Source organism: Melopsittacus undulatus, chromosome 9 (genome assembly GCF_012275295.1).
Source record: "Melopsittacus undulatus isolate bMelUnd1 chromosome 9, bMelUnd1.mat.Z, whole genome shotgun sequence".
Lineage (NCBI taxonomy): Eukaryota > Metazoa > Chordata > Aves > Psittaciformes > Psittaculidae > Melopsittacus > Melopsittacus undulatus.
The window spans coordinates 3,083,246-3,100,316 of record NC_047535.1 but is presented as its reverse complement, the minus strand read 5'-3'; the positions used below and the strand labels follow the sequence as shown (position 1 = coordinate 3,100,316).

General features: G+C 47.6%; 2 protein-coding genes across 3 annotated transcripts in view; both read right to left on the bottom strand.

Moving 5' to 3' along the window:
- The window catches only part of CHSY1 (chondroitin sulfate synthase 1), a 73,115-nt gene extending 70,336 nt beyond the window's left edge, over positions 1 to 2,779 (bottom strand). Inside the window, exon 1 of the mRNA XM_034066480.1 lies at positions 2,499 to 2,779. Within this exon, the coding sequence (XP_033922371.1) occupies positions 2,499 to 2,764 (266 nt within the window). The 5' untranslated portion in view covers positions 2,765 to 2,779. The remainder of the gene's footprint in view (positions 1 to 2,498) is intronic.
- Positions 2,780 to 11,736: 8,957 nt separating this feature from the next.
- On the bottom strand, positions 11,737 to 16,990 carry SELENOS (selenoprotein S). 2 transcript variants are annotated; one of them, XR_004549993.1, is made up of 7 exons: positions 16,898 to 16,990; positions 16,645 to 16,779; positions 14,934 to 15,040; positions 14,078 to 14,167; positions 13,898 to 13,976; positions 12,682 to 12,770; positions 11,835 to 11,953 (listed from the first exon to the last, which is right to left on the bottom strand). XR_004549993.1 is itself a non-coding variant. In XM_034066072.1 (6 exons), the coding sequence occupies exons 1-6, from the start codon at positions 16,977 to 16,979 to the stop codon at positions 11,874 to 11,876; spliced, it is 573 nt and encodes a 190-aa protein (XP_033921963.1). In that variant the 5' UTR covers positions 16,980 to 16,990; the 3' UTR covers positions 11,737 to 11,873. The 2 variants fall into 2 exon arrangements, 1 of the variants encoding a protein (XP_033921963.1); XM_034066072.1 differs by lacking the exon at positions 12,682 to 12,770 and having other exon boundaries at positions 11,737 to 11,953.
- Positions 16,991 to 17,071: the final 81 nt, after the last annotated feature.

The following is a 17,071-nucleotide window of genomic DNA, read 5'->3' as shown; positions in this document are numbered from 1 at the left end:
TGGATTCACAGCAGCAAGGATCAGCAAATGCTTTCCGCTCCGGTCCCTTTTAGCTGTGTCTGTAAATGGCCTTTGAGCCACAGCAATTTGGAGGTATTCAGCCTCTGAATCCCTAATTCCTTTCAGCGCTCTGGCTACTGCCGTATCAAGGCTCTGCACACGCTGCCACCCCGGGAATGCCTTGCGAGCAGCTTCCCATTTCCCTGGCTGTGCCAGCGATTCAGCTCACCAGGATGCTTTGTCAATGGAGTAATCCCAGCAATTGTCTGCTTGAGTACTTCATGGCAATCAAAAGCCATTTAAGATTTCAGGTTCGTCTTCCTCTTCCCCCCTCCCCACCTTCCCCCAAAGATGTCTTCCTGTCACCAGGACATTAGCTCCTTTCTTTTACTACAGGAGGTGAGAAAAATGCATTTAGCCCTACCGCAGAGTTAAGAGGTCTCTTTATTCATCCCTTCCAAGAGCAGACATCATCTCTAGAGGTTAAACCGAAATAGCAGTGCAGTAAAAAGCAATGCTCAGATCTCCTTCGGAGGGCTGAAGGAGCCCGATTCCATCAGCTGGATTTGTTAAATTGCATCTGTAGCCATTTCTTGTGTGTGAGCAGATGTTGCAGGTCTGGTTCTGTAAACCCATCTCTCTCACAGCACGGGACTGCTCAGCAAGCACAGCAAAGCCAAGGATGAGAATCCTTCCCATGCCAGCAAAGTTAAATGCTCCACAACTAACCCCCATCTCTGGACAACACTGTGATAAACTTCCCTTTCCTGAACTCCTCACACAAAATCTGATGGATGATGGATCAGATCTGATAGACAAACTATTCTGCCATAAAACCTGTTATGTGATGCACAACTCCAGCCTTCCTTCATGTAAACGTAAATTACACAGCTCATGACATTTGCAATCCAAAATGCTCCATCCCACACAGTGAAGAATACATAACCCTGAAGAAACAGATTCTTTCACCCGTTTTAAAGCCTCAATCATGCACCCTCTGCAAGTTAATTACAGGTCTGCTGTTGAAAGAAGGAATTAAGTTTCCATTAAAACCATCGTTGGCAAACAATATGCTTCAGATTGCCCAAATTAAGCAATTTTACTGCATTTGATGCTGATATAAAGAGAGCTACCCTTTCCTGATACGAGAGCTTGGCAGGGGGAGGAGGAGACGGTCCATCAGACATGGCTTTGCCATCCTGTTCTTGACCTGGCCAACACGGCCAAGCACTTTTCAACGTGGGCAGGCAGGAGACAGAGAAGGGTTTGTCCTAGTGCACGTCTAAAGGGGATGTTTTATTAGACAAGGATTCTCCGCAGAGCTCCTCTGCCAGCAGGGACCGTGCAGCTCCCGATCCAAGCCGGGCTATACCCGAGCTGACATCTTAGCTCTAAACTCAGCTTTCCCAAGCACGCTTCCTGCACAGCCGCTGGCTCCAGCCCCAGAGCAATGTGCGCATCCCAGCACAGAGGAGAGTTTCCCCAAAGCCACAGACACGTCTCTCACACAACGGATGAGTATTCTGATGGCCAGAAGTCCCGTTAGCACGCGGTACTCACGGCCATACCCGGTAAGGGCTGGAGGCTACAGCAAGCAGCACACAGCGCAGAGCACAATGATAATGGGCTCAGGTAATGAACACAGCTCTGGTTCCTGCGCCAGCCTCACCAGCCCCAAGCCAGGAGCATTACACCCGCACTGACTTTCCCTATTGGAGCCGTTTCCCTACCTGGTCCAGCCTTAGCTACAGCTGCGGTGAGCAGAGGTTGGTTTTACTCTTTGTTCCCAGATGCGCTTTCCGAGTCCCATTCTTACACACATGCTCTCGCACGGCACAGCGGTCCTTGCCTCCCTATCCACGGGGTTACAGCAGCCTCTAAACTTTATTATCATCACCATTATCATCAGGGTGAGAGCTCTCTTCAGAGGCAGCAGCCAAGGGCTGCACCAGCATGACACAGCCAAGGTAGAAGCACTGAGGGCAGCAACACTCAATGGGAGGCAGGGGACAACCAACACCTCTTCTCCCCCGGTGACCGGCGGTAGGTGCGCCTCGCTGAGGGTCACAACCACTGGGTCCATCCGTCAGGTACCGGCTCCACCAGACCGTGTGTGAGCCTCAACGCCCCTCAACCGGCCCCTAACGCCTCCACCGACCTGTCCGGTCCTCAGAGCGGAGCTCGGGGCACCTCTCCTCCCTCACACACACCCGAGCGAGCCCCGGTGCTGCCCGCACCGCTGCGGGCTGGTGCTGGGGAAGCCGCACCGATTCGCCTGCTCACACCTGCCCGGGGGAAGGGCGAGCGGGCCCCGGGCCGGCGGCGGGATCCCGGTCACCATCCCATCCCGGTGGCGATTACCTCAGGGACAGCGGCCGAAAGAGGCCGAAACCACCCGAGCCCGAACCGAGCCCACCCGAGCCCGAACCGAACCCACCCGAGCCCGACCCGAGCCCACCCGATCCCGGCCGAAGGCAGCCGAGCGGAGCCCCGCTCACCGGTGCGCGGCCACGGCTCTGCTCCTCAGGTACTTCTGCGCCGTCATGACCCCCACGAAGAGGAAGCTCAGTGCCGGCGGGCGGCGCGGCGGGGCGGCGGCGGCGGCGGCGGGCGGCGGGCGGCAGCCCTGCGGGCGGGCTCGGTGGGGCCGCGCCGCCGCCGCCAGCTCGGAGGCTCGGGGCAGGACGAGGCGTGAGGCGAGCACGAAGCCCAGCACCAGCCCCAGCAGGACGCTGAGCCAGGCGCGGCGGCCCCGGGCCGCCATAGCCCGCCCCGCGCGGCTCCTCACAGCGCCGCCGCCGCCGCCAGCCGCCGCCAGGCACCCAGCGCCGCCATGGGGGGAAGGGGCAGGGACGGGAAGCGGAGAGGAGGGGAGGGGAAGGGAAAGGGGCGCCCGCCTCCCCGGCCCTGCCCCTCGGCACAGGCGCCGTGTGCGGCCCGAGCCGCGCTGCCCGTAGCCCCGCCCGGCCCCGGACGGGGGCCCCCGGTGAGCGGAGCGGGGCCAGAGAGCACCGAAGAGAGGGGAGTGAGGCCCTGAGCACAGCCCGGCACCCTGCACAGGAGCATCCCTTCGGAGCTGCATGAGAGGCACCGGGGAGCTGGTACCCTGAGCCAGCATCAGGTACCGTGCCCCATCCTCATGGCAGAGACCTCACGCACCATTCCCTTCTCTGCATGGGTGGGTTCCTGCTGCCCTGACTCGGGCCATGGTGCCTGCAGAGCTGGAGGGAGGCATGGCAGAGAGGGGCAGCCCCCAGCCCTGGTTTCACTTGGCATTGATGGATTCGTGCTGGTGCCAGGGAAGGGAGGAATTAGAGGCAGCTCTCCCATTTTCTGCCACCTTGCTAATGAAACCGACCAGAAACAGGTCAGTCTGTTTCCATACAGAGGCTATAATGACTGCTTCAGCTGTACCAGGTGAGGAGTTCTTTGTCTGCCGTTGCTAACTTGGGTTTCATCTGCAGAGTGCTTCAGCTTCAAATACTGCAGCCCCAAACCCTGGAGGTAAAACAAGCCCCCCAGTCAGTACAGAACAAACACATCCAGCACAGCTCGCTGACCTCCTGCTTTATCATTGTGGTTTCTTCCATTTCCTACCCATTTTTGCATCCCCAGTGGCCATTCTTCCCCCTTTTAGAACTTATTTATATGGTGGTGTCACCCACAACGAGCTGGGAAGAAGAAAGTTCCAGCATAAAAGCAGCCTGCTCTTGAGCAAGAACCATTGCACAAGCAGGCATTGTACTGAATAATGTAAATCAATGAGTCAAAGAGCCATATATGACACTTACAACCCTTGTAGCAAGGAACCTTATACCTTACAATTAGCAGGTAATACCCCAATCTGCTCACCAAAGTAACTCGGTAAGTTTGGTAAAAATGCCCTTTTTTGGTGTTTTATTGCCCTTGTGATGGTGCAATCCTCATACAGAATTCAGCATGGATGCAAAAGGGTGATGTCAGGAGCAATGAATAACACAAGGGAAGTGCCACCACAACTGATGGCATTAAACAAAACCAAGATGTGATAGAAAGTAGAGAAGAAATACAAGCGATTAACAGGAAAGAGCAGGAGGTCTCCTGTCGTTGCCCACATTTGCTGTGACAAAACCAGAGCTTTGCCTTCCTGGGACCTTCCTCTGGGAACAGGGAATGGGCCCCATGATCCACCTCAGTTCTTCCCTAGTAAAATCATCCCAAACCACTATTCACACTAGGAAAACCTTTTCGGCTCTACTGTCCTTTCCATCCCTTCCTTATGGAGAAATCCACCCCCAAACCACTACCAGAATTCCTTTCTACTTCCCAGGACTTGCAAAGCTTCACTATCATTTCTAACTCCGGGTGCTCTCATCCCTTTCTGCCAAGTCTGGGGTTATCCTCAGCCATTCTGCACACATGGATCTTTTATCCCACTTTTAAAAGCATCTTCTAAAGTGATCTCCAACTCTTCTTCTCCCCTCCAAACTCAATTATCAGGTCCTGAAATACAGGACACAGGCAGATATTGAAGCTAAAACTAAAAGTAAGGGCACTCCTTTCCAAGGGAGGGAGATGTGGCAGGCTCGTGAGCAGGAACGGGATTGCTCTCAGCATGCTCCAAATCAGCAGTAAAAATCTCCTGATTCAAGGGAAAGCCACTGTGGCCAATGAATTGCAGGAAGAGGCAGAGCTAGCGTGGTTAAAAGGCAATAAAAGAGAGAAGGGTTGGGGCTGAGGAGCTGTCAGTTGGCTTCTTCCCATGAAGAAAAGTTAGTCATCAGAACCAAAAACTGCACGACTTGCACACATGGAAACGATGAAGCGGAGCCGCACGCTCCTGTATTAGAGCTCCTCTGCCCACGGCTCTCCTTTGGCATCTTCCCACCTCCCTGCACCTCCTTTATAGACCAGGGCCTCACTCCAAGCAGGAGGTGAGCAGAGAGCACTCAAGGAATGGCAGGAGAAGGAAGAGGTGCTTTCTAGGAGTCGGGATTCAACCTGGACTTGAAGGCATGTTCAGAGTTCACACTGCTGCCGGATGAGATCATGCCAGCTATACACTTGAGACATCAAGCTGTAAATTGGGGTAGCACCCAGGAACATTGTGATCCTCACACAACCTCCCTGAGCACATCAAACTGCCTCGCTTTAGTCCATTCATTGTGCCAAACTCGTTCCAAAGTGTTAGGTGGGCAAATGCCTCCTCTGTTCTCACATACAGCAGCTGCTATTTCCACTATAGGAAAAAAAGGGGGGAGAAAAGGGAAGAAGATGGCTTAGTTCTTCCAGCTGAATTATAACCTTGGCATTACCTGCCTAGAGTATGTCCTCAATCCGGTTGGCAGAGAAAGGTCATACTGCATAATCACATTTAAGTGCCTCCCACTATTAACACAGCTCTTAGTAAATAATTAACACTATGCACTATGGCTATCATATATTAAAAGGCATGGTATTTTGTTCAATAACACTGTATGCAAGTATAAAAGCATTTTACACAGCATGGTTTCTTTTCTGTGTGGGATTGCTTGAGGAAATATTCTGAGGGTTTATCTGAAGAGGATGCTCATCGTGTGTGCTCTGTCTCCGTGCTCCCATCCCAGTCACTCCAGTGAGATAAGCACCCATACCAGCCAGGCAGAGCCCACTTGACAGGCCCACACCGTTTAGATTCATAATCAGATTAACAACACAGTAATCCTGTTTTCAAAAGGTAAAAAAGCCAAGTCCTTGGAGCAGCTTTTTGAGCTGGTTTGTGTCCATATGGAATAGGTGTCATCCTTTTGGAATAAAGAAGCTTAAAACCAAAAGAAAAGAGTTTATTCCAAATAGGAGACTACATTATAGAAGGCAGGAATATCCTGCATTATAACAGCTTCTCTTTCCCACTGGTTTTGCTTTCCACTTCTTCCACGGTGATGAGCCCACTCTAACACAGGATGTGCCTTCTACAATAGACATTCTTTACCATCTTTTAAAGTAATAGTTACAGAAGTGAACTACTTCCCAAGTGCTCCAGAAGGTTTAATTACGAATGTTCCAGTACTTAACCTGATACTGTAAGAACTACCCAGGCACTGGAAAATGAGCATACTTCATATATTCAAGGTAACAGACTCACGGTGGAAAAAATCTAGCTGGGCAACCAGCAGCATTTCTCCCTGTCACAGTATTTCCAGCTCCGTTGCATTTTCCCAAATGATGCAGAAACTCCTTCCCCAGCTCCCGCATTTCCCCTCCCCATCCTCTTCTGGTCCTGCCACGGACCAGTCCCAACCTTTCCCCTCTGAATCGCTCAGACGATGCCCGTTCAAGGGACAAAACCACCCTGAGCTGTCACCGTTTGCTCTTGCTGTAAAGCCAGACCAACATTGCCATCCCTCGGCCCGGCCCCGCAGTGCAGGCGCCAGGTCCTGGCTCTCATCTGCTCTTCCCAGCCAAGGAGTTCCGTTTAGGGCTTTGGAGGCCATGGAAAACCCTCCTGCTCTCCACACAGCTCCTGCTATCATCGGCTGGGAGGTGGTAGCAGCACGGCCATGGTGCACGAAAGGCGCTCGAGCTTAGTGTCAGAGAGGGGAAGGTGATGTGTTTTTAATGTGCTACCCCCACAGCAGTGTCAAACAAGGCTGGAAGAGGCTAGAACGTGTATATAAAAAGCAAGTGTCAAGATGCAGCACAGCTAAGAACAGAACAGCTCATGGAGTGGCAACAGAATCCCAGACTGGTTTGGGTTGGAAGGGACCTTAAAGCTCCTCCAGCTCCAACCCCTGCCACGGGCAGGGATCCCTTCCACTGGAGCAGCTGCTCCAAGCTCCTGTGTCCAACCTGGCCTTGAGCACTGCCAGGGATGGGGCAGCCACAGCTTCTCTGGGCACCCTGTGCCAGCGCCTCAGCACCTTCACAGGGAACAGCTTCTGCCTAAGAGCTCAGCTCAGTCTCCCCTCTGGCAGGTTAAAGCCATTCCCCTTGGCCTGTCCCTATAGCCCCTCTCCAGCTTTCTTGTCAGCCCCTGCAGGCACTGGAAGCTGCTGTATTACATTACCCAAGAAGCAGTCAGGCCAATTTACATTGAACATTACCCCCTCCAATATGTGAAGAAGTAAAGCTTTAAGAGCCAGCTTTGTGTCTGGTTCTTCTGAAAGCACGTTTTGTAGACCAACCTGACAATAACTCCTCATTTTAATGCACACAACAGAGCACTAGAACTAGATTGAACAGCCAGGAAGTATTTCAGTATATCCATTTTCCTTCTGTTCTCTTTAAATAGAACTTTCTCAGTTCTTCTCATTGCCATCCCTATATTAATGTTACCCACTGCACCAGTTCTGAAGCTGAGCCTCATAAGCAGCACATAAAAAGAATCTCGATTAGTAAACTATGGTAGACACAGAAAGAGGAATTACACTGTTAATTTACCAGTGGAGATCTTGCTTTGTGCTGGCAGTACTTTACACAACATAAATCTGCAATGAAAACCTATGTTCACCACCAGCTCCGAGCCGAGGAGACCGATTCCACTGCAGCCATTGGTTGCTTCATAAAAACTGATGGAAGTTTTTGAAGTCGCTGGCTCCAGAGCTGGGAATATGGGCAGGGTGTGTGTCAGGCTTGGAGCAGCTGGCTTGGAAGCTCACACAGAATCAGCTACAACAGTGCAACCGGGCCAGGACACCACCCAGCCAGCAGCCGTATGCTTTTCCTTTGTGGTTGCAGAGCTGTTCCAAAAGCTAAGCCTTCAGTCCAAAAGGGGGGAAGAAAAGAAGGAACAAGTCATCAACCCATCCAAGTCTAGACCAGCTTTATATCCAGTTTCAGTTTTCTGTGATAGCGTGGACAGAAACACGCTGTGCCCCGCTCTTAGCTAACCCAGTCCATCAAAAGGTGTCCCTGTCTTAGCCTGTACAAGAGTAAAACTCATCCAAATGTGGATCTGATGCAGACGTGTGCTCATGTGCAGTCAGGCTTGGGAAAGCACAACTCCCAGAGGTGCCAACTGTTTTGCTGAGCACAGGAGGCATAAAGGATGTGAGGATGGTCTAAATGCAGCCATAAACTGTAGCACTGTTGGTATAGCACGGGGGAAACTCATGCTTGATGCCACCCTCGTTCAAAGCAATGTGAATGCTTAATCTCTCCTTAAGTCACCTCAGAGGGAAGGGAAAAGACACAAAACCCAAGAGAAAAAAACCCCAATCTAAACACCTGCACTGAGCATCAGCCCAGTCTAAGAAGGAAACCAGACTGGCACAGAGCAGCAGCACAGCACCTCAGTTCCCGGAGCTTTGAGTCAAAACAGCACAGAACTGTTTAAAACACAGTAGTCCTAACGTTTCACACCTGCATTCAGTCTCTTCAAGGAGAAATGGAGCAATTAGCATTCTCATTCACACTTATCTCTGATTAACATTGGAGCTTTGATTAATCCTGGAGCACCTGGAACAACTCTGCTGACACACTCCCCATCTGCCCTCACTCCTGACTCCATCTCCTGTTGTGTATTAAAACTTTCCAGCATAAGAAACATACTCTTTTTGCCACGACAAAGTATGCAAGAGCACTTGTAAAAGCTTTCCCTCATTTCACAATGGTTTTGAAAGGCATGAATAAAGCCAAATACATTTTACGAGAGTGATGTGGGGGTTTTGTTCACTTTTCACTCCAGTGCTCAGTATCTCCTGATGAACAGTTAATAGAACTCTGCATAAACCAGACCTCATCTGCAACTTAAAGAAGACAAAAAACTTCCTTCCTCCCATATATAAATCATCCAAAAGGCAATGAAAAACACTTCCAGCTAACGTTTCAGGACTCCTCTGTGCCTCTGAACACTTGCTTCATTTAGGATTTTTCAATACCTCCAACTAGATTATTCTTCAGTGGTTAAGCAAAATTATATGGCAGTTTAATAGCATTGCATTACCTCTAAGTTTGTTAGCAGGCTTCTTCCAAAGGTGTTTTCAGAACACCTGCATCACTAGAGTAAGAGGCTTCTTGTGTAACTGCTCTAGGTCTGCGTGTGTGTGAGGAACCTCCTGAAGGATTTTCAATATGGTCTTTCATAATTCAAGTTCTTGGGAATTCATAGCAAAGTAGGAAACAATGGACTCATGAAATAGCTCACTTTCACCTCATGCTTTCTGTGTGCTTCCCTCTCAAGCTAGAAAGCAACAAGCAACCACCTCTCCATAGTTATCTGTGGTCAAGGGAGAGATTGCTATTTGAAGTCAGAGGAAAAACCCTTCCATCTGCTTGTGCAGGTTGGGAGCCAAAAGAGCAGTTTTACAAACTGAGGTTCTTCCTCCCACTCTGTTCAATGGCTTAGAAGTGTCTGATGAAGAAAAACTTAGGGACCTGAAGATTAAAATACCAAATTTAAGGGAGAGAGAAGGTTGAAGTTTCCAGAAATACATAAATCACTTCGTTCTCACTGGATGTATCTTAATAAATCCTAGAATTGGGCAAAAATCCATATTCTCAGTCCCAGCTCAAAGCAAGTCTTGAGACACAAAGATTATCATATGCTCAGTTCAGACCTGCTTATTTATTTCTTCAAATGTCTTTACTGAATTAAATCAGCCCATCCTCAGCATTTTATCCACAGAAGGAATTCTGCTTAAGACAACAACCTTCCCCAGTTGTTTTGCTGCAGACAACATCTCAGTCTGTTGCCTGTTTCCCTAACACAAGGGGAAAATGTTCCCCAGAAGCACGAGAAAGATAACAACTTAGTCCTTTTCACTGATGGAGAACCTTCAGATCTTGAAAACAGCCTTCCCCACCTCTATTTTGCCTTGCTAAACATTAAAATGTGAAGTTACATACACCAGAATATGTTACAACAGTGGAAATTTCAGTTTACAGACCAAAACACCCAGAAGCCAGGTTCTGTAGGAACATTAGCAGCCTTCTCACTTCATCTTCCACACACACCTGAACGTGCACACTTCATGGGCCTAAAGTAAAACGTTCATTGCCTTTCCATTTCATTAGCTGGCAACTTTAAAATTCACTAGTAATGTATTACTTACATCTACAGTGAAGAGAAAATCACAGCTCATCTGACATACAGAGCAGTATCTGATATATATAAACACCATAGTCAAAAGCTGGCACTTACACTGTCGGATGAACACAAATACTCCAAGCCTAAGTATTTAGAAACAAGTGTTGAAACAGCCTTAAGCTATGCTAATGAAACAGATACATATTTTAATGCCTATATACAAGCTCAATAGCAGTAATCAGACACTGAGACACTTGTCATATGCTGCCAGGAACTATTCCATTCTGTATCAAAGCCAGCCTGGATTTTCCTTGTCTGTTGCATTGTGTGTTTTGCATATCAAGGGGATGGGATGTTTGGGAAGCTCAATTACAACAGCCAGATCTAGCTTTATTTTCTCTCCACAGTGCTGGCTATGCATCAGAAGGACCACACACACTTCAGATACTCACTCCTTATAGCCCCTCACCTGCAAATCTGAACATCTGCTACCCAGAGGCCTTCTCCAGCACAAACCACACTCGGTTTTTATGCTGCACAAGCTGATAAGAGCCTTTAGCTGTGGTGTTCAGGGTTGCCGTGCAGCCAGGCTACCAGCTCCCACCCTGAGACACATTCAAGAGGTACAAAGTCAGTTCTTTATGTCCCCCCACAGTGTAACCCTGCCACTGCACTGCTAAAGCTACAGGCAGCCTTGTGGCCCACACCAACAGTTCTTGGCACAATCTGTGGCTTTCTTAGCTTTGAATACCTTGCAGTGTTTGAATATTTGTAGTCTATGAAAAAACCTGCTCTGTTCAAGCAAGGCCTTTGTTTCGTGCTTGCTTGATTTAGATTCAAACACAGCTGGAGTGCTTACCAATGAGTAATGCAGTTGATCCAACTACAGAATCACTTACTGGAAGTAGGGGAGAGAATGAGGAGTTTCACTTTTTAAACTTGGGAAAGCTTGAATTGGACTTAACCTGAAGGTGACTCTTCTAAAATCATGATCTGGAACACAGAACACCCAAATAAAACAAATCTGTTTTAAGACAAAAAGAACAGCTGAAAATATACCTTTTTTAATGGAGGTAGTAAAATGAAAATCCTTTCATTTGATCTCTTACCTTCCTTTATGCACATTTATTGCACTAGAACTTGTGCCTCCTATATAAAAAGATGCTGCAGAACCCCACAAGATTGTACATACTAGAGCTATGATTTGTTTGCAATTATATTTAATATTAATAGTGTTTTGTTTTTACAAAGCAGTTGAAATAAAATAAAAAGGTAGCAAGAACCCCCCCATCTGCTGTCTACTATCAGTAATCCTCACTGGTTTGTGTACCATTTATAAGGAAAACATCATTGAAAGCAGCTTGTCACAGAGACTCTTCTACAGTAAACAACTGGTCTTTGGTGCAAGTCTGTGGCGTTTGTCAGTTCATGTTTTGCCTCAAAGTCTCTCCACCTAAAATCCAAGGTATCTGCCAATGATAACATCCTTCCCCTCTGAAGTATCTTCTAGCCAAACAGAGCAAATCTGGTAACACACGTCTGGGGGTGGTAAACATCCTCATTTCACGGAGTGTAGATAATTACATTTGCCTGAGGCCAGACTTTTGGATCACCAGCCACAGAACCCAGCTCTCAACCCAGGCAATTCACCCTGGCTGCAGACAATGCTTCCTCTCTACAGGGAAAACTGTTTCTTTCTTCTTCCTCTCTAAGAGGATCAGGTATTTTTCTTGTGTGGTATCAGTTTCTACTGATGTATATCTGTTTTGATGTTAACACCTGCACTAAACCCAGTCCCAAAGAGTCACTGTGACAAGCAAACTATAGGCAGTTAGACAGTGGGTAAGATCAAGCTTGCTAGTGACATGAGACACTAGGGAGGTTAGCCTCATCCACCTGCTGATGGGCCTCGCCGGCCTGGTCTCCAGGAACAAGTTCCACCTCCTTCTCCAGACAGGGGGTTATAGCCTAGAAACAGAGGAGAAATCCATTGGATTAATATTCATCCTACACCAACATACAAGGAACACCAAAAATAAACCTCACAGCTATTTGCACCTTGTTTATACTTACTACATAGGCAGCATTTTAAGGAAAATGAAAGCAGGGACTTGAAATGGTTTATTTTTGTAGTGCTGTCAGTAAAAGCCATTGCAAAACACCTGTGTTTTCATTTGATCAATTTGGATTAAATTAAATTGAAATTAATTACCATTTAATTTCTCTTAAGCTTGCACTAAAGCTTTAGAGCTGCTCCGCAGAATAAACAGAGCAGTAACTCCTACAGTGAACTCTGTAAGAGTGCATCTGTTCTCCAAGAGCCCTAGTAGTCAGGGACTTAAAAGAACCTTTTATTCCAGTCCTGCAAGGAAGGGCAAAAGGTAAATCCAGTCATTACTACTGTATGATTTTTATCAAGAATTTGAAAAAGGAAGTATATGCAGCAAGACAAACATACTTTAGTTGAGCATCCTAATGCCGTAACTATAGGCAGCTTCATTTTATGAGTACATATTCAGAAAGATACAACTTGCTCAATATCCTCAATTTGTTCTCAACCAGGCAATGAAAAAGACAACTGAAAACCTAGTAGTGTTGCTAACCAAGCAGGTTTCAAAGCGACCTGTGCACTGAAACTTCAACATCACCTCCCTCTTTTCGAGTTTTTCTCATATTAGCCAAGTTCTGCTTTCTACCTTAATTCAGCAGCTGAGCAGTGCAGGTGGTTCTCTCACTTCATGCTGGGCTACCTCATGAGAAGATCAGAGACCTCTAATTCTATCATCTGTTATTTAAGCAGAGATTTAGGATGAAACTAAGACAGGGAGCAGCTGGAAACATGCCTCAACCCAACTGCCTTGATCTTGGTTCTTCACACAGCCATAACAGGCACTTCTCATCCCCCACAGCGCTAACTATCCCATGCAAGAGCTGTAAAAGACATTTGACAGTATCAGACATTAGACTGAGCTCATATTAACATAAAATGCATCAGTTGATCAGTTAATCCAGATTTTGTCATCAGCTGTCAGTAAAAATAGTCAAAGCAGAAATTTCAGCACTGCACAATTACTGAGGTTTAATATCTTTAATCAAGAATCTTCAAGTTTCATACATTTAATCGAGTGACCTACTCAGCACTGCATCCAAAATGGGTTTCCCTCTTAGTCTGATACTATTGAGGCTTATTTAGATGATCCTCCCCCCCAACTATGGAAAACCATCATTAAAATACTACAGCCAAATCAGCACTTGCAGGTACGGCACAGGCTGAGAGGAGACACAGGAGATCAGCTGCATGGCCATCACATAGCAGTGATCCTAGTGTGGGCCATGGAAAGCAGTTCATCAATCATGATGATTTCAACAGTTGACAGTGAGTTTAATAAGACCCTCTGGTGGTTTGTGAGAGTTGGTAAAAGTTTATACATCTGCAGGATTTCAGGTGTATTCATAGATTCAATAGATCACTACTATGGTATCTGATACATAAAGGTCACATTTTGTATAATAAACTCATCTTCCCAAATCTACATAATACAAAATAAAATACCCTCTTCCTACATTCAGCCAGTAATACAGGCGGCTGAAAGACAGACCAGATTGTCATTATCTGACTATTACAATAACAGGGAAAGGATCCCAGAATTACTGCAGGAATCTCTAATTCTGAGTGACAAAAACCTCAGTAAATTGTGGCAGAAGCATTTACAAGCAAACTGAAAAGCCTTTTCCCAGGGGGAAAAGCACCACAGAAACTTCCTGCTAGGTTCTGCACTGATTAAAGTCCTCATCTGCAAGGCACATTTTGTTTCCTCCTTGAAGAAGAAAACAAATATGTATGATGACTATGTCAGCAGCTGGAGAATGCTCTGTTTCAAGCTCACCGTGTCTTAAGGGTTTCACACTTACCACCTTCTCGCAAGGGCCTTTTGGTTGGTTTAGATCTCGGGACTGCTGATGAGGTGGAGGCACCAGATTCTACTTCTTGCTGTTCACAAAAGCAAAAAGTTACTTGGAATTTAATCAATGCAAGTATCAGCCCATCTAATGACATAAACGTAACTGTAACCTGGTTAACACAGTTGTTACCTGATTCAGTTTCAGGTTTCCTTTATAGCTTTTTCCTTCTTGCATGCTTTCCCACATGGCTATCTTCTGCCTTCGCTTCTCCTCTTCAAGCTAAGGAACAAATCCAGGATATGCAAGACTAAGACTTCAGAACTAATGGAATCACCAGTGCTATAGAAACAGCTACCACAAAACCCAAGGGCTTGGATTAATGAGCAACATTATAGCTATGCTGATTCACATGAGCTTTTCTATGCTACCTCAAATAGCAATATGCTATTCCTCATTTTCTCAAGCTGAAATTCCAACCATTAAATTACAGCAGTGATAACCTACGTTTCTAAGAACTTCTATTTGCCATCAGGAACAGAAAAAGCATGTCTGCAGCAGTACAGTTAGCCTAAACACCAGTAAATCCCCCCCCCCCCGACATTGTTTGTGCCTAGTACTAAGTTTCTGTAATCATAAATTTACCTGTTAAAAAATAAAGATCAGGCCCACAGTGTCTCACAGACACTTCACTTGCAGTGAAGCAAGTGCCATAGAGGGTAATTACTTCAGGAAGGAGCAAAGTACTACATGTATGAATCATTCTAATTAACAAAGAGCATCAAGACATCAGGTCAGCACAGCATATAGGGATGTGCTTGTGGAGGTGATACCATCCTGGTACCTACTGCCTGTTGCCGCTCTGTGGATCAAACTGTATCAAAAGCGTTCCAGGTAAAGAAGGGGGTAAAAACCCAGCACCCCCATTGCAGCAGAGAGTGAGTCTCCTATTATTCTGGCACCTAGTGTGGAATAAACCTTCCTACAGCAACAGCAAAGCCCTTGATAGCAAATGTATGAATTCAAGAAAGAAACACTCTCCTGTTACCTGTCTTTGTCTTTCTTTGTATCTTTCTGCTTGTGCGTTCAACTCCTCCTGCATCCTGAGGCGAGCTGCTGCCAGAGCTTCCTGCCTCCTCACCACCATGTCAGCGTCTAGGAGAGTGGGAAAGAGTTTGCAGAGCTATTCAAGACAAATGGTAGATGGCCTCCTCACAGATCTGTAATAAGGAAAGGTTCACACCTCTCCCTGCAGCTGGTAGCAGAAAAACCACAGCTCAAGCTCAGTTTCCAGCTGATCTTTGATAGTAATTTATGTGCTGATTTCAACTGCATGACATTTTAATCTTTTACAGCAATTACTTTAATGGGATTTTAATGAATAAGGACACCTATGTTAAGAACCCCATAAAAAATTAAAATTCACACTTCTGGGATACTTGCTTCTATTTCTGAGGATTTGTTTGAGACAACTTGAGCAACAGCACCCAAGCTTTGCAGGGCTTCCGTTTGTACCCAGAGAGCTTCTTTTACGCAGAAGCATGGGGCAACCTGCCCACATTCACTCCTCCTCCTCCTGCCAACTGGTCCAGCTTGTCCCATTACGGCAGCGAAGCAGTGGCAGGTTTAACACTCCATCAGCAGAGGAATTACGTACAAATAGCACATGTATCTCAAAAGAAACCTGGCAGTCTCACAAAACCTACAGTCACTGCTTCCCTTCAGTGGCCTTTAGAAGTCCACATTTGGCTCTTTACAGGTTTGCTACCATCCGGTGCTGCACATGTGAAAGAAATGTCAGTACTTTCAGTAATTTTAGAGGCAGCTTTGGCAATTAAATGAAGATTTAATTGGCATTATGAAAGAGCATCAGTAGGATAAGGGCATGTGAGTACTATTTCCTGCGCCCATGTACTACCAAAGGAATTGGTATGAAGCACTTACTGTTTGGCTGATCCCTAAGTACAGCTTGTGCTTTACAGCAGTGAGTCTCTAAATGAGGCAGGATCATGACTGTGTAAGATTTACAGCCCATGACACCCTTGGGAAGATTAACACGGATGAGAGGCAGTTACACCGCAATTGCACACAATCCTGCTGGAGCAGGAAATGGGAAGGAATAACTGAAAGGAGAGAGACCATAGAATCATGGAATGGTTTGGGCTGGAAGGGACCTTAAAGCTCATCCAGTTCCAACCCCTGCCACGGGCAGGGACACCTTCCACTGGAGCAGCTGCTCCAAGCCCCTGTGTCCAGCCTGACCTTGAACCCTGCCAGGGATGGGGCAGCCAAAACAGGCGATGAATTTTGATTAAAAAAATAATATTAGCCAAAAGATTTCTCCCCCGGTGTTTAAATTTGGATGTTTCAGTTTTGTTTGCCAAGACTATTATTGGGTAGCTGACTACAGCTAATTTTAACCACCATTCCCATATCTTCTGCATAATCAAAGTCCAGCTGATCCCTTATTCTGCTCCTTCACCCCCAGCCACGTTCCTCTGGGACATAATAATTTCCTGACAACCTTTGACAAATACACCTCTTGGCCCAACCTCTGCCCAGGGATCAATTCAGTACCTCTATCTCTATGTCTTTGTGGGCTTAAACTGTTATCCCGAGTATTGACCTCCATTAAAACCTCTCCAAACCATATCTATTCTTTATTAACTAAATGTGGGTGAACAGACCCAGCAGCTGCCACACACCCCACGGCGCCTGCGGAGCAGGCCCCCAGAGGCCCCCGCACGGGCCCTACTCACCCATCGCTGCGTCAGCCGCTGCCGGCCGCCCGCTCCCCCGGGCCGCCAGGCGCTGGGACAGCTTCTGGAAGAGGCCATAGACGGCGACAGCGGCCAGGAGGATGTACCAGCCATAGCTGGACAGCAGGGAGCCGGCTGTGAGGGAACAGGCCGCAGGTGAGAGCAGGCCGCGGGGAACGGAGCCCACCCGGCCCGCAGCAGGGAAGCGGCCCCGGCGGGACCCGAGGCGCTCCCCTCGCCGCACAGCCCTCACCCGTGTGCTGCAGGAACTCGATCCCCCCCAGCCCCAGCGCACCGGGGCCGGGGCCGGGGCCGCCGCCGTCCCCCGCGTCCATCGCGGACCTCCGCCGCCACCGCCGCCTCACGTCCGGGAGCCGCCCCGCTCGCCAATCACCGCCCTCCCCCCTTACGTCAGGGGCGGAGAACC